The sequence below is a fragment of the Falco cherrug genome, chromosome 2 (assembly GCF_023634085.1).
Source record: "Falco cherrug isolate bFalChe1 chromosome 2, bFalChe1.pri, whole genome shotgun sequence".
NCBI classification, from domain to species: Eukaryota; Metazoa; Chordata; class Aves; order Falconiformes; family Falconidae; genus Falco; species Falco cherrug.
In genome coordinates, this window is record NC_073698.1 from 1342350 (window position 1) to 1361795 (window position 19446).

Below are 19446 nucleotides of genomic sequence, written 5' to 3' on the forward strand. Positions count from 1 at the left end.
GGAAAGTCAGGAGAAAAGCTGTGCTGTTAGCATAACTAATGACCAGCTCCCCACTGGTTACTTGGTGTTCATCTGTGGAAATACTCCCTGAAAGATTCTCCTCATTCAGCGGTGGTAGAGTATGTACCCTGTCCGGAATGTGCACTGGCACTGCCTACAGACAGGTTTTTGTTCACATCCCTGTTTCTCATTGCTTTTGGCCTGATATATCCTGGACAATTTGTTTTGACTTTGGATCTTTTTTTTAGGGGTTAAAAATATTTTCAGTATGACGGCTGAGCTATTTGCTGTTGAGGCAATACATTTTTCTTTCAAAGGCGATACTGTCTCAATCACTTCTAAATCTTGTGTTCCAGTTTGGTGTATTTACAAAATTATTTCTTTTCCAGCCGCTGACAAATTGGCAGCTCGGACATCAAGAGACTGTCTTCTTGGGACAGTCACAATTCCAACCAGAGACCTGCTGAGAAGAAGATCAGGTAGTGCAGCAGTGTTACGCTGCTGACATTCTGTGTAAATGCTATTGTAATTTCTTAAAACAATTTTCATTCACATTTTGGGGGTTTTGTGGAATTTTTGTTTTTTAGACCAAAGTTCTTTCAGACACTGCACATGTCTTCATTAAAAATCCTGTATTAGAAATCTCATATAAAGGCTGTGGTTTGAAGATACGTTTTCAGGGTGTACGCTGTATGGTAGATGAATGAATATCCTGAAGCTATTATGAAGAAATTTAACTCCATCCCAGCTAAAACCAGCATACTTCTTTAGTATTTTATTCAGTGCTGTTTATTTTCTAGCTTAAGATGGAAAGTCCAAGAGCTGTAGTGCTCAGTGGAGGACCAACGATTGCTTTTGAGATCTCAAAGCTGGAAACAAAGGCTTAGATAAGTTAGAAAGCAGTAGGATTACCTTTTTCTTTAAACTAAACATAAAATACCTCCTCTAGCTAGTGTTAGTTTATGATGATGATGTCTTGTAATAATGATGTTTTCATTGTAGTCTTAGTTATTTCTGCTTTAGTTTCAGTAGAGTTCTCATTTTCTCCAACATGCAATTTTCATTTTGTGTTTAATGGGGAGAGATGAGCAAAGACATGAGAATGCCTGATTTTATAATTGGAGATTCATGGGATATAGTTTCATTGTAGAATGAGTATTGTTAATGAAATGGAAACTAAAATGCCTTTGGGATCAGAGCTACTGCCAAAGTTTTCTGAGGTGTAACAGTTTGCTGCTTTTAGAAATGATTTGACAAATTCCCCTTTCACAAGAAATAAACACTTCAAGTACTGGTCCTTGACTAATGACCAGAGAGCGGAAAATTCTTTATTGACATTTTTCAAAAGGTAAGACAAGGCTAATTATGATCTCTTCTCCTGAAGGTATTTCAGGCTGGTACCCAGTTACCCTATCTGAAGATTTAATGCCTTCACACTGCACAAACATCATGCAGACCATTGTGGGAGGGCTGGAACTTTCTGTTACCTTTGCTCATCAGGATGACCGAGAGCGTGTTTTGGAGGCGGCTAAGCTTTTAGGATGGAACGGTGAGGAGACCCATGAAGACAGTGTGGATGACAGCGACGAATGGGAGCAGAGTGACAGTCCAGTGACTGTGACCGTCTCAACCCCGAGAGTATGGCTGCCAGTCCACTGTGTGCTGCTTGCAGGCCAGACGCACCTACATGAAAGCACTTACTGCTACCTCAGGTATAAGCTATATAATCAGGAAGCCACGTGGACTTTGCTTAGGAGGCCAAAATTGAGTGGCGACGCAAAGGGTGTTACGGTGAACTTTAAGAAACCAAACAAGGTGACTCTCAGAAGGAGCCAAGGACTGCTTTGGTTCTTCAGAGAGGAGAAATTAGAAATCCAGGTGTGGTGGACATACGGTAGAGAAAATGATGTGGGAAGACCACTTGATACAGATCGCCTTATTGGATCTGCCTACGTTGACCTTGCAGCATTAGCAGAGAAGTCAAGGACAACACTAAGTGTTAGCGGTGAGTTCCAAAAGGGCATTGTCATATTTCATCCCTCTTTATTGATGTTTTAGTTTGCTTACCTCTCTAGTCACTTTAAGCAAAATGTTTACAGTTTTGTTTTGTCCAGGGTGCAGCACACTGTCAGCTCCCCCTTTCACTGAAGGTAAACAAGGTTAAAATGCTTGACTCTCTGAATTCAAAACTTAGCAAGTTTAAAGGGGTGAAAAACTGGGATAATGATCAGTAATAGGGAGAGCAGTTAGCGTATGTGGATTGCTGAAGAATGTTTCTTCAGCACTATGGATTGGGCACCGTTATAGAGTGAGAAGCAGTAAGAATGTCTGTCAAGGAGGCTGAATGCCTGCAGTCAAAGCAAATGACTAAGCACTGAGAAGGTCGTGGAAACTTCTGCTTTGTTAGGTTACTTAGGCTTCTGTCATCTACTTAGGCTTCTGTCATCCATCAGCCACCAGCTTGCAGGAAGATTTGTGGACAGGTCATTGGCTTTTCTTTTGAGTATGCTCAGGGAAGGGAGAAGGAAAAAGAGTTAAAATAAGTTTTTATGCTGTGTGTATGTTGTATTCTCAATGTATGTAAAATGATGCAGAGGCACTATTTCCAGGGCTCTCAGGCAGTTGATGTGCTTTAAGATAGTAGTCTGAGCTACCAGTGGGAAAATGAAGGTGTACCCAATTTGGGGAAGTGGTCACTGGTTTTAACCTTTACAAGCTGATATTTCAGGGTGATGCTTTGTATAGAAATTACACTGAAAATCCAGATTCATTGTGCTGGTCTGATATGAGATCTCTACTGTAATGAACTTGATCAGCTGTTTTCCAAGCTTCTAGATTTTCTTTGGCTTGGTGAGCTGGTTGGTTGTGAATTCTCTTGCAGGGGTTTATCCATTGTTCAGATGCAATGCTGCAAACCTAGCAGGAGCTGCTGTACGGGTTCACATCGTCCTTTCTTCCACTTCTGCTGCTCTGTCCAGCAGACTTCACTGTGCTGAGGAATACAGCAACAGTGAAGATGAAGGTGCAGAGAACACCCCTGATCTGAGCCAACAAGTCTTTGAAAATCAGAGTCAGAAAGTGGATATCATAAGTTCAGAAGTCACCAATGGCAAACCACAAGAGGACAACATGGTATTTCTGGAAAATACGGTTGCTGTCAATATCCTTGTGGAAAGAGCAATGCATCTAAGTTTAAAAGGTAATATCCTCACCCCCTTTTTTTTTTCTTTCCTTCCCCCCCGCCCCCCCCCCCCAGCATCTGTTCAGAACAGCAACTGCATTGAGAATTCAAAAACAAATCCTTAAACTTACTCTGGAACAGTGAATGGATGTGATGGGTTTTGAACTTGGCTTCAAAGTGTTGCAACCCCGAGAGCATTGCATTGTTGCATAACTACAGGGGAAGCATGAGGTTCAACTATTCAGCCTATCTCTATTAATAAAACCCAAAATATAAGTAATATAATGTTCACTGTTACCGATGACAGCTGAATTCTGAAGTTAAGCATTATCTGAATAACTTAACCCCAAGACACTCATATCTCAAAGACTCTTGCAAATTTGCATTTTTAGCATATAATCAATTTGTAAAGCTGGCTTACTCGTGCTATCTGGAGACTGCCAGACACAGCAGTGAGGAAGGGCAGTGTAAGGTCGGAGCAGTCTGAGCTCACCCAGGCTTGACACACTGCTTCCTGCTCTGTAGAGTGGGAATTACAGTTGGGTGCCTAATCACTATGCTGAGGCTCACCAAAGAATTGCTCTTTGCTTTGAAATTTATGCTAAGCATATTAAAATACTCCTTCCTAGCCAGTGATGTTTGGTTCTTGATGTGCAGCAATGTAACACGCGTGGTGAATTTGCAGGTTTTTGGAGCCTTTTGTTTTTTCCCTCGAGTTACAGTCTGTAAATGAATCTCTTGGTTAAAGATGAGTTAAACCCTTTAAAATACATCAGGTGCTCTGCCCTTCACCTTGGGCACCTCTAGTGCTGCATGGCTTGATTGCTTTGTGTTTGCTCAGCACTTGGAGTGATCCGATCTTGTTTGGGCCATTGCATGCTACCTAAATACAACTAGGAATAAGGAGCTGAGCCTAGGTGAGTTTATTGGAAATGTCTCTGTAATGATCAGCTGTTTCACAGTCTGTGTGATATGCCAGATATCACAGTGATAGGCTGGACAGGAACACTCAGCCTTTTATGGTGTGATGACACAACTAAGAGTCAAACATAAGCCATGATTTAAGTGTAAGTAATTCTTCTACATACTGAGCCCCACAGATGGCTTTTTTATAATGATTCTATAATCTTCTGGAATTCATAGTGTTTGGAAACCTGATGTGGCGTTGTTAATGCAAAATTTTTGCTGGGATAAGGGAGAATTCTTTTGATGATGTACGCTATTGCAGTGTTTCCATCTTCAACCAACTTACCATTTTAGGGGATTCTTAGAAGTAACTAAACTGAGAAGCAACTCGTACACTGAAACAAATGCTATATAAGCTGGTTTTGAGAAGAATTTTCATTCTTCATTGCAACAATTTCATTATCGTGTTACAGATAAAAAGGCTGGAACACTTTTCCAGTCCGTATGTTATGGATGATAAACTTCCTGCAAGTTTGGAAGACTTACTTAAGAGATACAATTTTCAGAAGCTGAGTAAAGATGCAAAATGTTTCACCAAGCCTTTTCATATTTCTCATGGTCTAAAGTCAATTTTCCTGTTTTCTTCATCGTCCAAATAATATGAAGAAAAAAAATAGCTTGAATTTCATAACATTGAAAAGGCATGAAATTAATTTTATAAAAATGAAGTTCTACAAAATGCAGTAGTTCAGGCCAACAGGTCTCTTCTCTAACTTAACTCTGGTTTGAGCACTGTTTTGAACAATATTAGAACAGGATTTTCCATGCGTCTTTTAGGGGCTGAAGTCACTTTAATCTGCAGTTGCTAACCTCATCTTGGCGTGCTTTTCATCTTTTTCTGTACAGTTCTTACATCCCCGTGGAGTAGACGTCTTCATTCTTTTTTCTCTGTGTTGGTCTTTTTTTAAAATCAAGCTTCACCACTAGCACACAGCTGCTGGATTGGCAGGCACAGAGCCTATGATTCTCTCCCCACAGAGCCGCTACAAAAGAGAAGCGTGGGGTGCAAGCTTCTCCATGGACCTGGCCGGGAGGTCGGTCTGTAGGTCTTCCCTTTATAAAAGGAAGATCATCCCTAGCAAAAGGGAAGGAGTTTCCCTTCCCACTCCTGGCTTCTCTGCCAGGGTGCTCCTTACAGAGGCTTCTGTGCTATGGACAACTGTCCTTTCAGAATAATATAAACAGCATCTTTCGAGAAACCCTGCAGCCACATGGCAGCTTCTGTTTTACCACCCGCTTCCTGAACTGTCAGATCACACACCTCAGTTCCTCCTCTCACCTCATCCTTCAAATAATGCTTTTATAAAGCAGAAGAAAACTAATATTTCTAAGTGTAAATTCTTTGCAGAATTCAGGCATTGGGAGTTGCTAGGCTAAATCAGGCTCTATAAGACTCCTTTGATTATGGCTGAGCTTTCTTATTAGAGCCAACAATTCTATTACAGGCTTTTCTTTTCCTAGAAGAAAAGCAAGCTAACACTTGAGAAATGCTGATTTTGCCTTCGGCTGCAAAGACTGATTTTAGGTCTGCCTTTACATGCAGGAGATGGAGAGCTAGTGTGGTGGGCTGACCCAGGCTGGACATGAGGTGCCCACCAAAGCTGCTCCATCGCCCCTCCTCAGCTGGGCAGGGGAGAGAAAATGCAGCAAAAGGCTCGTGGGTCGAGATGAGGACAGGGACATCGCTCAGCAATTACCATTGTGGGCAAAACAGACTCAACTTGGGGAAATTAATTTATTACCAACTGAATCAGAGCAGGATAATGAGAAATAAACCCAAATCTTCAAAACACCTCCCTCCTTCCCGGGCTCAACTTCACTCCCAACTTCTCTGCCTCCTCCCCGCCAGCGGCGCAGGGGGACGGGGAACGGGGGCTGCGCTCAGTCCATCACACGCTGTCTCTGCCGCTCCTTCCTCCTCAGGGGAAGGGTCCTCACACTCTTCCTCTCTCCAGCGGGGTCCCTCCCACGGGAGACAGTCCTCCACGCACTGCCCCAGCGTGGGTCCCTCCAGTGTAGAATCCTCCCCGGGCTGCGGGTGGGGGTCTGCTCCCCCGGGGGCTCCAGCACGGGCTGGGGGCACAGCCTGCCTGGCCGGGGGCTCCAGCACAGGCTGGGGGCACAGCCTGCCTGGCCGGGGGCTCCAGCACGGGCTGGGGGCACAGCCTGCCTGGCCGGGGGCTCCAGCACGGGCTGGGGGCACAGCCTGCCTGGCCGGGGGCTCCAGCACGGGCTGGGGGCACAGCCTGCCTGGCCGGGGGCTCCATGGGCTGGGGGCACAGCCTGCCTGGCCGGGGGCTCCATGGGCTGGGGGCACAGCCTGCCTGGCCGGGGGCTCCAGCACGGGCTGCCAGGAATCTCTGCTCCGGCGCCTGGAGCCCCCCCTGCCCCTCCTGCCCTGGGGGGGCTGCAGGGCTCTGCCTCTCACACAGTCTCACCCCTCTCTCCAGCTCAGTCGCTGTTCCCCTGGGTTCCCCCTCTCTGAAATCCTTTATCCCAGCGGCGCTGCCACCGGCGCTGCTGGGCCTGGCTTTGGCCAGCGGCGGGTCCGGCTGGGAGCCGGTGGCACTGGCTCCACTGGGCAGGGGGGCAGCTGCTGGCACCTTCTCACAGAAGCCACCCACTACCAAAGCCTGGCCACGCAAACCCAGTATAGCTAGTCTGGACAGGTCTTGCTCATTTCTCGAAGCTGGGCTCATGCTGAGCATGTCTGTGTTTGAGTTGTCTCAGCTACAGTCTTGCCAAACTGCAAAGAGTTTTGTGTGGCATGTTTTAACTGAAGTCATTGTGGATGCTGTAAAACAAATCTTGTTCTCCAGCAAATCCTCATGCTCGAGGCATAAATGAGCAGCAACTCAGTAAGCTACTATAAATCGGTCACATTTGGTCTTATTTTTACAGAGACTTAAGGAGAAAAGAGAATTATTTTTAGTTAAATCAGATTCATACTCATCAGTTTTGATCATTCTGGTCAGCAGAGTCTTGGAAATATCCAAAGCCGCAAGTTGAGTCTTTGAAAAGCAGAAAGGAGGAAACAGTTTTGTAATAACTGAATGACAGTTGTTTGTGAAGTCTGATCGTGTTTCCCCTTGGCTAGGGCCGTTTCTCCTAGCCGATTTTGCCAGCTACAAATTCACCATCTGAACAGCTCTGTAAGCAGTAAAATGCTGCTACAGCTTTACAAGCCATGATACGCTGCAGCAAATTGAACATGACTAAAGGGTCCAAACCTGGAGGAAGTGTCACATAGGGAGGGGAGGAGCCCCTTAAGCATCCCTTCTCTTTGGGCTGTAATTCAGTGCAGGTGATTGTATAATTTCTGCAGCTTTCATTCAACAATCTGTAATCCATAAAATCCAGTAGCATCTGGGGAACATCTAGCTCCATCGCTTGACCTTGCGCTTCTCTGATGATAAACTATCTGCCTCTGCTTGTAAACGTACCTAATCAAATCAGAGTAGTCAATTCATTATCTGCTTTCTCACAAACCTTTTCCCAGGTTATTTCAGGATGAATGAGGGAGAAAATGCTTATGGTTCTAGCCCTGAACTATGTTTATGCAGGGATTCTTGTAAAGGTTTCACTGGTGCATTGCAGAGTGAGTGCCATCCTAGTTGCTTAGCTTGGCAATCACAAAGTTGTAGTTTGTGCGTGGATTAAAATTGTTATTTCTGAAGCTACTTAAGAACGACTTCAGCGAAGCCTACCTGCTGCCCCATGTATAGGTCTCTGGACGAGGACGTGAAGACAATTGATTTTTCCCTCCCTAACTCTGATACAAATTTTGATGTTTTGGTCAAAATGTTAAGGTATCAGAACTAGACTTTCTTCTCTCAAATTTTCTGCATGCACTTAAAGTAGTAGTAGTGACTGGTATCTTACCCTCCACGCGCTCAATCCCTGCTCAAAGTATGTACCACGGGAAAACGCAGGGGACTATGACAATTGATTTATAACACAAACTCTCACGTCTGCAGTGGGTATGAAGGGCAATGGGAAAAATGGGGCAGGAAGACAGCAAAAATTTGAAATAAAATTGTATATGCTGCTTTTTTCTCTGTATTTAAAGCTTTGTAAGATGAGGTTCTTCCTTGCAGGGATGTTCCGTTTCTCTATTTCACTCTTTTTGAGATGAACTAATAGAGGATATAAAAAAGTTTCTTAATCCTTGAGTATCGTCGATACCGGGTGATATTTTCATATTCTGTCCACACAAGCGAACTTCATCTCAATAATCCAGCTGTTAAGCCAGATTGCCTTTTGTAACACTATGTTTGGTGTTTTCTGTGTTTGCAGCTAGGATTGCCAAACTGCGACCCAGCAGGGAGGGCCCGAGCACTGGAATAGGGTCCTAGGGACCTGGGGTTTATTCCCAGCTTTGCCTCTGACTTCTCGGATGATCTTGGGCAAATAGTTTTTCCATTTCTCCCTCGAATATTTCAGTTTCTGCTCTGTAAAAGGTTAATGTAATATTTGCTCCCATTGTAAATATACAGTATTTTCAGCTCCAGCAATGAAAAGGAGTATTTCCTACATGGTGGATTTCTTCATAATTATCTGGTTTTAGTTGCTGAACTGCCTTTAGATTATTTTTTTTTTTTTAATTATTAACAAAATAATTCTGTATAATTTTAGGGAGTCCTTTGACAGAACGTGAAGTAACAGCACCCAGTAGCTATGTATCGTTTGCTGTTGCTGGTGTAGATGCTCCAATAACCACTTCGGTAATAGAAAATACAGACTCACCGGTCTGGGACTTTCAGCAACAAGCGAGGTGAGTGATGCCAGCTCGCTCAGACACACCTTGGATCTGACAGCCAGGCTAGGACATATCTAGTTAGGAGTGTCTTTCTACTTACTGGCCCTGTACCCTCAGCTAAAAAAGCTTTTTCCATGTTTTACGATCACCGCACGTTCGTATCGGGCACAGCGTTGTTTGAGGAGGCTTGGTCTTAAAGCTGACATGAGGAAGGGCAGTCTGACGTGCATGGGACCTTGACTGCGTGGTATTTTGGCTTAAGACTTTGAGTGAGTCAGTCCTATTTCCACTCATCTGTAGTTTCCCCATCTAGAGGAAGGGACTGCTAATTGCTAAAGGATTCTTTGGAAGGTTAAGTAAGACTTGCTCCAATGTATTGGCTTTTTCTGTGTGTTTTACTCTGTTTCATGCTTAGAAATTATGCCCTGGTTCAGGACCAGAGGTGTAAGTTTGGGAATTTGTAATATGAAGATTAAGCCACTGAAAGACTCTGATAGCTGCAGTTTAAAAGTTTTGTTTCAGAAGTTCCTTATGCTCAGAGTCATGTCTGAATTGCTTCAAGCAACTTAAAGCTGTCCTACCTGTGACACTTCAGTTTTCAGGGTTATTTTCTTTTGTTTTTTTCCAGAAATCAACTTCAGACATTGCAGCTTTCACCCATAACCCCCGTGCTTTGCTGTCACAGTATTACTGAGTCATGAGATAAACTGTATTTCCATTTCTTCATGCCTTTATTGCCCTATCTTTTAAATTTACAGCAAGAGTGAGGAGAGGGAAATATTTCTTGAATAAGCAAAATCCTGAACCATATAAATATAGTTATGCTTTTGAAGGCTCAGTAATTTCAGGGTTTGTTGTGTTTCTCCCCCCCATCAGTCCAGGAAAAAAACTGGTTTGTCTGGATAGATACAATTACATGGAAACTTCAGAAGCATTTTACTGTACTTGCTCTTTCTTCTATTTCACATAAAATCTTACAATTTTTGTTCCTAACAGATTATCCAAAGAGCTTCTGCTGGATCCACAGCAAACCTTGGTCTTCAAAGTGTGGCACAAAGCAGGTAAAGTTTGTAGTGCAGTATTGAAAGGAGTGTCTTTTCTGCATCCCTTTCCTTGGGTGACTTGTATTTAATGCAAGTAAAGTAAATTCTGTTAAGTAAATTGGAGAGTAGAGTTGTAATGACATTTTTTTACCTTGTGCTAGAAAAATGCTCAAGACCCATTGATTTCCTGCCTTTAGCATCCTCCTTTTCCTCATTAATCATCTGGCAAGGTTTGGTTCATTTGTATTCTTTCCATTTTTAATTTGACAGTATTTTAGAGGCTGGATTTTCCTAGTGAAGGAAATGCTTTACTGTGCCTTTCATATGCTGTTTGTTGTCCCTGCAATGGGTTGAAGTGTGGCCAGCCAGTTGTAATCAAATATATTTATAGTGGCATGGATATATTTTTAAAATTGCTCCTCGGCATTCACGGGGGGAAAACCGAAGGCCTTGGGTTTCAAACCTAACATCATAAAAGCTTTTTGTAAGCATTTTTGCTAAACTTGATGTTTATCGTTAAATGAAAAAAGATGCTGTTAGTAGTTCAAACTGGTGTTTGCTTGTTTTGTTGCTAGCTCAGATCCTCCAATATTTAACTGGTATCAAGCAAGCACAAAAATCCATGTTTCTTACTGGGAAGACAGCCCTACTTCTTCAGTCAAACTGTTAGGAGATAATCTTCAAAAACTGGGGGTTTTTCTTTCTTTTTACATATTAAAGTCCAGGTTTCTGATTCTTGCTTCAAAAATAAACTTCCTCTGTAACTCAGCCTTTCTCTGTATTATAAAAAGTACTGTGCGTACACAGGGATTCTCCTGCCAGTCCCTCTCCCTGCCCTGGTCTTTCATTGTCTCTGCATGAACATTTTTAACTGAATGTAACTGCTAAGGTAATCCAGATAATACCCTTTTCTTGGGTAGGATTGTTTGTTCTGTACTTCAGATGAATTTGCAAGACAGAAAAGACAAAAATGTTGCCCAAAAATGCAACAGTGTAATGACAAATCAGCATTTTTGGACAGTCTTGGCAAAGTGAATAGGGAGGTAGCATGAATTTCTGAAGTGTAAATGCAATTCTGGAGGTGGAATACATTTGCTGAGGTCCCTAGATTGGCCTCCAGGTTCATTTTTTCCAAGTCTTTGATTATCTTGTATTTCTAGTCCATTTTCAAGCTGAGTATTTTTCCGTTTGTTACAACCCTTGTTTAACTAGTTCTGATTCAATATCGCGTCGGGTATGTAACGTCGTGATCTTTCTTAAACCTGCAGCATGGCCCTCACCCCGCTGTGAATTCCTACCAAGGCAGGTGCTCAGGTTAGCAGCAGCTGCAACAGGGACAGCTATTTTGGCAAATCCATTGGGAGGAAGCTGGTTTAATTGCTTGAAAGAGTTTTTCCTGCTTCTCAGTCAGGCATTGTAGGTCTCTTCGTTTGAAGCATGTTAGCAACCAAAATCTAAGTCTCGTTTCTGTGGTCTTCAACTCTGTTTTTTATTTCCTCCGCATTTACGTTCCGCTCTTTACTTGCTTTTTATCTCATGAGAGCTGTCAGCTTTGAAACTGTTTTTTCAGTTTTGTAAGATGTCTTTCTCTGTAAAGTCTAGACATATTTCAAGGGCTGAGTGACTGACTGATTTTTAGCACTCCTGAAAATGTTTTGTTTACAGTGCAGTTTAAATTAATATGTGCTTTATATTCTTCTTCCCCAGAGACTGAGCGGGTGATAGGATTTGCATCAGTGGACCTTTCTCCTCTTCTTTCTGGCTTCCAGCTCGTGTGTGGGTGGTACAATATTACGGACTTCAGTGGACAGTGCCGAGGGCAGATCAAAGTAGCAGTTTCTCCTCTTCAAAACGTAAATTATCTTAAAGGAGAAAGGCAGGCAAGGATCCGGGCCCAGCCACCAAGTCCCTCAGTATGTACTTCGGTTTCTGCCCTGCACATACCTGATTAGATTCCTGATAATCAGCACTGACTCTGTGGGGTTTTGAAGGAATGAGCAAACATAGCAAATTCACAGTACTGGAATGTGTAAAGTCTGTGTAAATGTATCAGAAACACTTAATTCCTTGTTTAAAAATTCTGCTGTATGTTTCGATGGCACCTGCAGGCCAACACTAGTCACAGCACTCATTCAAACCTAGATCACGAACATCTGCAGTGGCTTCACTCCTGTTGTTCCTTCGTGGATGTTTGGGGGTGTTTATTGTTAGGAGAATATTCTGGGGTTTTGGATGTCTGGGAGCCTGTCTGTTTGCTGCTTTGGCAGATGATGCCCGAAAGCATACAGTAAATTCAGCCTTTCATTAGTTAGGAAATGTCTAATTTGGCAGAAACTTGTTTTTCTGGAAATTTTTCCATTTCTCATGGCTTTTTTTTTTTTGATTCTGTAGACTTTCCAGTTACGCTGGGGTGTGATATACCCATGTAAGGGAGCCCCTGTACCCTGTTTTCCATCAGTTTGTTCTGTGGTAGTGTAGGGGGGAATAAACAAATGATACTGAAATAAGAGTGTTGTGAAATGATACTTTGGCTCAGTGCTGGAAAATCCTTTGAAAACTTAGAAAACTTAAGTTTTTTGTTTGTTAGCTCAGCAACATGCTACTTTGATTTCTCTGTTTTCTTGCTGTGGAAGACTCTTGGGTGGTGTTTCTCTTTATTCTAGGTGAAGGCTGGCTTTTCAGAGTTTCCCAGTAATGCTACAAGCTTTTCCAAGCTGATGTCGAATACCTTGTCAAAGGAAGTCAGCATTCCTACTCAAGAGCTGTAAGTCTGCTGGCTATCAATCATTTTTATTATATTCAGGGCTCAGAAATCTACTTAGCTGAAGCCTATTGACTCTACTGAGAAAATATCAAACCCTGTCAAATGTCTTTCCCTGGGTTTGGGCTTAAACATTATACTAAATTCCCTTTACCAGTGACAAGGTGGCCCAGGAGACAGCAATCTTGAGATGGGCTCCTTTCTACAGAAACCAGATGTGTTTTTTCATCTCACTAATATTTCCTGATTTGTTTCATTTCCCTTCTACGTTAGGATTTACCCTATGCCATTGCTTGAACTGGCAGGTGCTTCTTCCAGGCCTTTGTAAGAATAAGGGTCGCATTTGTATTGGGTTTGATTTTTGATAAGGCTGATAAGTGTAAGTTAGACTAGAGTATTACTGCTGTATCCCTTTCCTTTTGCCCTAACTCTTGTCCACAGCTGGTGAATGACAGCTGGTGACATGCTGTAGTATTGCATGCTCCAGGACTAGGACCATCAGATATCCTGCCGTAACTCCTGCTTTCTGTCTCTTAAAGCAAGCACCTATGTTTATATATTTAACTAGCAACATGTAAGAGAGCATTTTAATTCATGGTTTGTTTATTTAGCGTACACAGGAGATGATACTTTTCCTGTATGTGTCTTTGACGTTTAGAGGGACTGTGGGCCACCATTCTGTGGTCTGAACAGCTGGCTTGGCAGCTCCCTCTTAGTTGACAGACTTTTCCCATTTAGAGATCTCAGCCTGTTTTCTGCTGTTACATGTAGGCCTCTTTCAAGCAGAATTAGTCCCCCTGGAACACACACGCCTCGTCACGAAGAGCATATGCAGAATGTGCGCAGATTTCACGAATCCTTACAGCAAGCAGAAGGGAACGCACATCGAGCAGCAAAGACGGACTCATTGGCACTGTCATCACGTACTTCTCTTCTTACTGCTCTCAGGTAAAACAGAGCTATAGCCAACAAGGTAATTCAAAGCCTTAGGTTTTCAAAGCGGAACTTGAATGTGAAGAATTCTTGCATCCAATTTTAAGGGAAATAAAAATGAAGATATACAATAGCTGATTAAGAAGTATGAGCGAGACAGTGTGATTTACAGGAGGATGAGATGAGACTGGAGGAGCAGGGACTAGTCAGGCATCTCTGCATCAGGACTGAGGTGCTCTAGCAATGCTGTAAGTTTCCGAAGGGAAGCAGCAACAGCAGTGTTTTAAAATCAGGGTAGAATGCCTTGCCTTATCCATCTTTGTACATCTGTAACACAACACACACTGTTAAGCCAACAGTCCTCTGAGCTGGTTTTCACAGACACAAGAACAAGCCTGTAAGCATTTTCATGGTGCACGGGGCAGGATGTCCCTTCCCAACAGGATGCCTTTCTCCTTACTAGAAGCACTTTTCTCTTGACTAGTTTCTAGGTTCAAATCAGGAAATTTAGAAGAGTATTATTTATGATCTGTAGGAATATAGGACCGAAAGAGACTTTCTGAGTCATTCCATCCCTTCCCCTGCTACTGTAAGCAGTATATCATAAAATCTTTAGATCTTAAGCAAGTAGAAATCCTCAATTTTTATCAAGCTCAGTCATAAAGTCAAGTAATATTCTTGGCTTTATGACTTCTGTTGGGAAGTTATCTCAAATCCAACTCCTTTGATTAAGTAAGTTTAAAACTAGCTCTTTTTTTTTTTTTTTTAACTTCCAGCCTAAGTTTCATAGCTAATTCGGCATGTGTTCTCAAGTGTTATCCTTTCACTTAGAGCAATCTCAACACTTACCTACTGATCTATTTTTCAATAATAACCTTTAATCTCATATTTGCATGCTGTTGACTAGAATGATAAAAATAGAACCAGTCTGCCACAGGCTTTTTTTTCCTCTTACCAAATTTCTTACTGTTGCCTACAGAAAAAACTTGAGTGAGCTGGATGAGGTTCAAAGATACTTCAGTCAGAAGCTGACCAAGTCTTTTCCTGACTTCAGTTGCGGTAACACATCCAAACCAAGTCCTGAGGAGTGGGAGAGTGATCATCAGGGCTTGATGAGCGGAGAAGTGGATCCCGACGAATGCCATCTTTTGGAAAAATCGAGTCAGTTGGTGTCTCAGGTCAGCAGCCTACTCAATGGTAAGTTGTCACTTGGCTTGGAATTTTTTGTCAGAAGCTGCCTGCAAGTGTCTTCAAAGTTCTGACGTAATCAGGACCACTTCCTGGTGCTGGGAATCAGTAAGTGTTGGTCTGCTGGCAGAATGCTTTAGAGACCCTTTCAAATCCCTGTCCATGGTGATAGTGTTGAACTGAAACGTTCAGAAGGAAGGTTAGGTGGGAGTCCAGGTGGTTTCAGGGTAGCCTAAATATCAATGTCTGTTCAGTAGAAAAATAATCCACAGAACGATACTGAGCTGGATCTGTGATTCTTTGCTAATAGGAATTGGCATAGCTCTGTTTTCAGGTGAAATTTGTGCCCTATGATGAAATGCTAAAACAAGACTCTTTTAGGATGGGTAAGACAAAGCTCTTAGTGAGCAGGTTCTTTTCCGTTTATCACATTCAATACATTTCCTCTTACAGAGGCATCAATGCAATTAATTTTCCCTGTCATTAGTGCTGTTGGACACAGAATGACATCTTTAATAAGGATGGAGTGTGACAACAGGGAAGGAAACAGTATCTCTTTGTACACTTTGTTTTCAGATGTGTTTTTTCACTCTGCCTGGCATTTCTAACAGCTCTGTTGTAACCACTCTTCACCTCAGCACTAGCCAGCTCACTGATTGCGGTTAATTTAATGTTAGCTTAATTGTTTGTGCCACTCTGATCTCATACCAGAGAGGTGCTGTGAAGTAGCAAAATGATTAGGAAATCAAATTCATGCTGGTGCTTTTAAAATAATTTATCAGAGTAGAGAATAAACTGTGGCTCGGAGCGCTGCCAGTTGAAAAGTTATTCTGTGCTGTTTCTGCCTGCAGCGACCTACAGGGAAGCAGCGCTTCAAGAGATGGAGTTGAAGGGCGTATTTCTGTTGTGCCAGAATTTGCCATTCTTGTTACCACCTTGATCTTCTCTTTTTCTTTTTCTTCAAGATTTTGCTCTTTTTGTTCCCCTCCTCATCTTTATTAGTTGATTCTGCTGCTTCTTTACATGCTCTCCTCTACATCTGTCTCAAACTCTGCCTTCTCCTTTTCCAAATGTCCTCCACCATTACCTTATAGCAGCACTTTTGCCTCAGAGTAACTAATTTTGCCATTTAACCCAATACCAGTGAACTAATTTCTCAAAGAATGCAAGAAATTAATAGGATCTGCTAACTAGGAACATAAAAATAGGTGATAGCGGCTTTTTAAAGGATTTGTAAAATCCCCAGAGATTTTCAGGACTGCACAGATTTTATGAATGTTTAGGTTCCTAATCCAATCACCTTTTCTCCCAGCTCTTTGTTTTCAGACTTTACAATTTTATCACCACACCTGAGCAGTAGTCCTGAGTGAATTTCTGGTTTACAAATATTTAATTAACAATTGTCTGTAATTTGATTTGAGTTGGTAAATTGAACTGAAAGCTGGAGAATATCAGTAGCAACGGGGTCTTCTGGGTGTCTATATGAAACTGGGGAAGTTATGCGAGGAAAAGGTGGTAAGATTACCCATCTTTGCTGTCTTAGATTATTCCACTTTCCTTCCTATGTGGTCTGAACTGTCCAAAACGTTTTTAGTCATGCCAAGCAAAAGGTAGTTTCTCCATTTGCTTTAGGTGAACTTTGTATATCGGAATATTTTCACTGTCCAATGTTTTTTTTCTTTACATTGAGGTAGATATTTCTAGTTATTTCCCAGTCATTTCATGCTGAACATTTCCTTTTTTCCTTAGCATTTCTGTCCTTCTGTTGGCCTTGTCAGTGGTAGAGAGAGCAGAACGCAATCACATCGGCAGCGTTTGACAAAGCTGTGCGTGTTTAACTCCTAACCATTCTTACATGTGTGGTTTTCTGCAGAAAGACCAAATAAATGAGATAAAAGGTGAACTGTCGCTCCATGCATTTACTGATGCTGTTTTCTATTAATCAGACTTACAGACTATAACTAAAAATAGTACAGAGTCTTCTAACGTGCATCAAGATGGCAGCAGAAAGCTGGGGTCTATACGTGCACCCCCCCAGAAGGATGAAGCAGCCAGACCTGAAGTACGCCAAGGCCAAGCTGAGCTGGCCTCCCGCAGCGTTTGCAGTGATACGCAGCGGCCGGGCCCTCTTGGGAGATCCGTGTTTGAGAGAAACATGTTACATGAACTCCTAGACCAAGCTGTCCCTGGAGATGAGCATCATTCGCCAGTGGACGATATCCAGGAAGATGAAGGTGCTTTTGCTGTACAGCCACACAGTGAAGAAGAATATGAAGAAGATGTTATAGAACCCCGAACTCTTAATGAAGTAACAACTGTAACGGACAAAACTAGTCCCTGGTCCAGCGTGCTGTCTGAGGCAGAGCAGGGTGCTGCCCAGCAGCCTGTGGACTTGAGGCCTGAAGATCAGCACTCCAGGGATATGGATTGGTTCCAAAGAGGAAACAGCAGACGGAGCAGCACCTTGTCCAGCATGCTACAAGGTGACAACCAAAGCATGGCCACCCCCCTTAGCCCATGCGTTAGCCTTCTCACAGACGAGGGCAGTCCTTGGCCAGTAACAGAAGGCTTTCAGAGCTGGAAAAGTGGCACAGAAACAACTGGGAAGGAGCTGTTTCAGCCTGCTCATTTGTCAGAAGTGCATCAAACAGCCAGTGGCCCTCTAGAAAATGGAAATTGTGATTGGGATCAAGCATTTAACACTAAATGTATAGAGCAAAATGTGGAGGTTCATAGAGCCTCCAGAGAGGTGCTGGCATTTCCAGGAGACGTCGGTTTGAGCAATCCAAAAACCACAGAAGAAAAGGAGGAGGAAGACGGTGAGGTTGTAAATGAGGATCGTCAAGACGAGGAAGAAACTGGTTCTGATGAGATCTGTGTTAAGAGTGTATCAGCCCAAGCGGGCTCGGAAGGACACAGTGAAAGCTTTTCTGATGACAGTAGCGAAGACCCACCGGAAGAGTCAGAAAAGTCTGTCAAACCGAAAATGGTTTTGTATCCTTCTTTTCTTTTTCTTAAATGCACATTACATTCAAGGAGCATGTCTGTCTTTTTAGTTAGAATCTCACTGGCCTCAGGAAAGAGAAATCCACTATGTGGAGCTCTTCCCTGGGAAATGAGTCCAGAATTGGTGACCTGGGAAGGTGTTGGAAGACCCTGTTGTGTTGTGTTTCACACAATATAGTGGTGACTTCCTTGCCATTTGCAACCAATGCATTCTGTGATCCATGAGAGTTATTTCATTTTTGGGTAGTTTAAATGTGTCTTCTTGTATTTTTTCCCCATGTCGTTTTCCTTCATATATTATAGCTCTTGTGTTTATTTTGTATTAAGAAACCTGTAGATTATTTTGCTTTTAAAATACTTTCCCACGTTTCTTGCACAGATCCCAAATCTGTCTTTCAGTTTCACTAAGCTGTGTTGGAATTTTTGGAGGACAAAGCACTGAAAATATGTGAGGTATTATCGTAGAGCAAGTTAGTGTCCCATGCTCTGTGAGGCCAGGTGAGAGAACCAAGTGTTCAGAACAATAGAATATCAATTAAAATGAACGGAATTCACCCTCTGGGATCCGTTAACAGCTGTCACATCGAGGGCTGTTCCACATCTGCCGCTCCTGTGGAGCTCTGTGCAACCACGCGCTGCCACAGGTTGTTCCTTAACCCTTCTGCTCAGATCTGATCCTGTTGCTATTCCCAACTTCTTCCTTTCACCCCAGCAGATGGAAGCCTCCATGAGACTGCTCAGTGTTTCTTCTCATCCTTCCACAGCTCTGAAAGTAAGTATGGGACCTCCTTTCCTTTAGCGGAGTCCATCCGTTCGAGCAGGACCAAACGTACTTCCTTTCTTTGCCTGGCAGCACTCAGGTTAGCACTGATGGCTTCCAAATTGTGCAAGGAGAAGCCTTCTGATACCTCCTCTCTCTGTGAGAGCCATTTTCAGCATTCATGGCTGCATCATCTGTGATGCTTATGCATTGATGTTAGACCGCTATGCATTTACTTACTATGCATTTACTTGTTACTTATGCATTTACTTATGCATACTCACGTTAACCAGTTTGTATACTCAGTGGATGTGGCTCTTCTCCATTAGCATTGGTGGAAGTGGCAGGTGCCCACTCCACACTTCTTTGGGCTTTACTGGGAGGTAAGGTGCCTAATTTTGAGGACACAAGCTGTAACTTGTAATTACAACTCCAACTTCTGTCTTTGAGTTCAGGGGGAAATGAGGGAGTTTGCAGCAGGAGAACCTCTCCTAGAGGGATCAAGTAACTGTTCTCGGGCAGAGGGAACAGTAGACTAGTGGGAATGGTCGCTCCTCATCCAGGGAAGCTGCTGATCGTTTTTGCTGTTTCATAGGTGGGTTTATGTGCGTAAACATTTATTCACTGCAAGAGGTTCGTGGCTCAGTTGTTTTGAGGTCTGCGCATTATTCTTTGCCAGCCACAGTTTTGCAACGGATGTTAACGGGGCTGTGGGTGCTGCAGCAGCTGGGCTGTTTGTTTACTACTCCAATAATGTCATAATGTGTTGGTTTCCTTCCTTATGACCTATGAAACAAACACTCTAAGGAACATTTATGTAATTGGAAACAGCGTGCTTGATTAAACAGA

At 42.8% G+C, this 19446-nt stretch overlaps 1 protein-coding gene across 5 annotated transcripts in view; it reads left to right on the forward strand.

Moving 5' to 3' along the window:
* Window positions 1-19446, forward strand: part of C2CD3 (C2 domain containing 3 centriole elongation regulator) — a 52566-nt gene that overhangs the window by 25664 nt on the left and 7456 nt on the right. For 3 of the 5 annotated variants that reach the window (XM_055702337.1, XM_055702338.1, XM_055702340.1), the window contains exons 22-32: window positions 390-479; window positions 1385-2005; window positions 2882-3199; window positions 8783-8921; window positions 9903-9967; window positions 11657-11862; window positions 12613-12713; window positions 13482-13658; window positions 14623-14840; window positions 16778-17825; window positions 18507-18609. In XM_055702337.1, coding sequence (XP_055558312.1) covers window positions 390-479; window positions 1385-2005; window positions 2882-3199; window positions 8783-8921; window positions 9903-9967; window positions 11657-11862; window positions 12613-12713; window positions 13482-13658; window positions 14623-14840; window positions 16778-17825; window positions 18507-18609 — 3086 coding nt within the window. Of the gene's footprint in view, window positions 1-389; window positions 480-1384; window positions 2006-2881; window positions 3200-8782; window positions 8922-9902; window positions 9968-11656; window positions 11863-12612; window positions 12714-13481; window positions 13659-14622; window positions 14841-15284; window positions 17826-18506; window positions 18610-19446 lie in introns of those variants that run through there. The other 2 variants (XM_055702339.1, XM_055702341.1) reach the window with 2 other exon arrangements.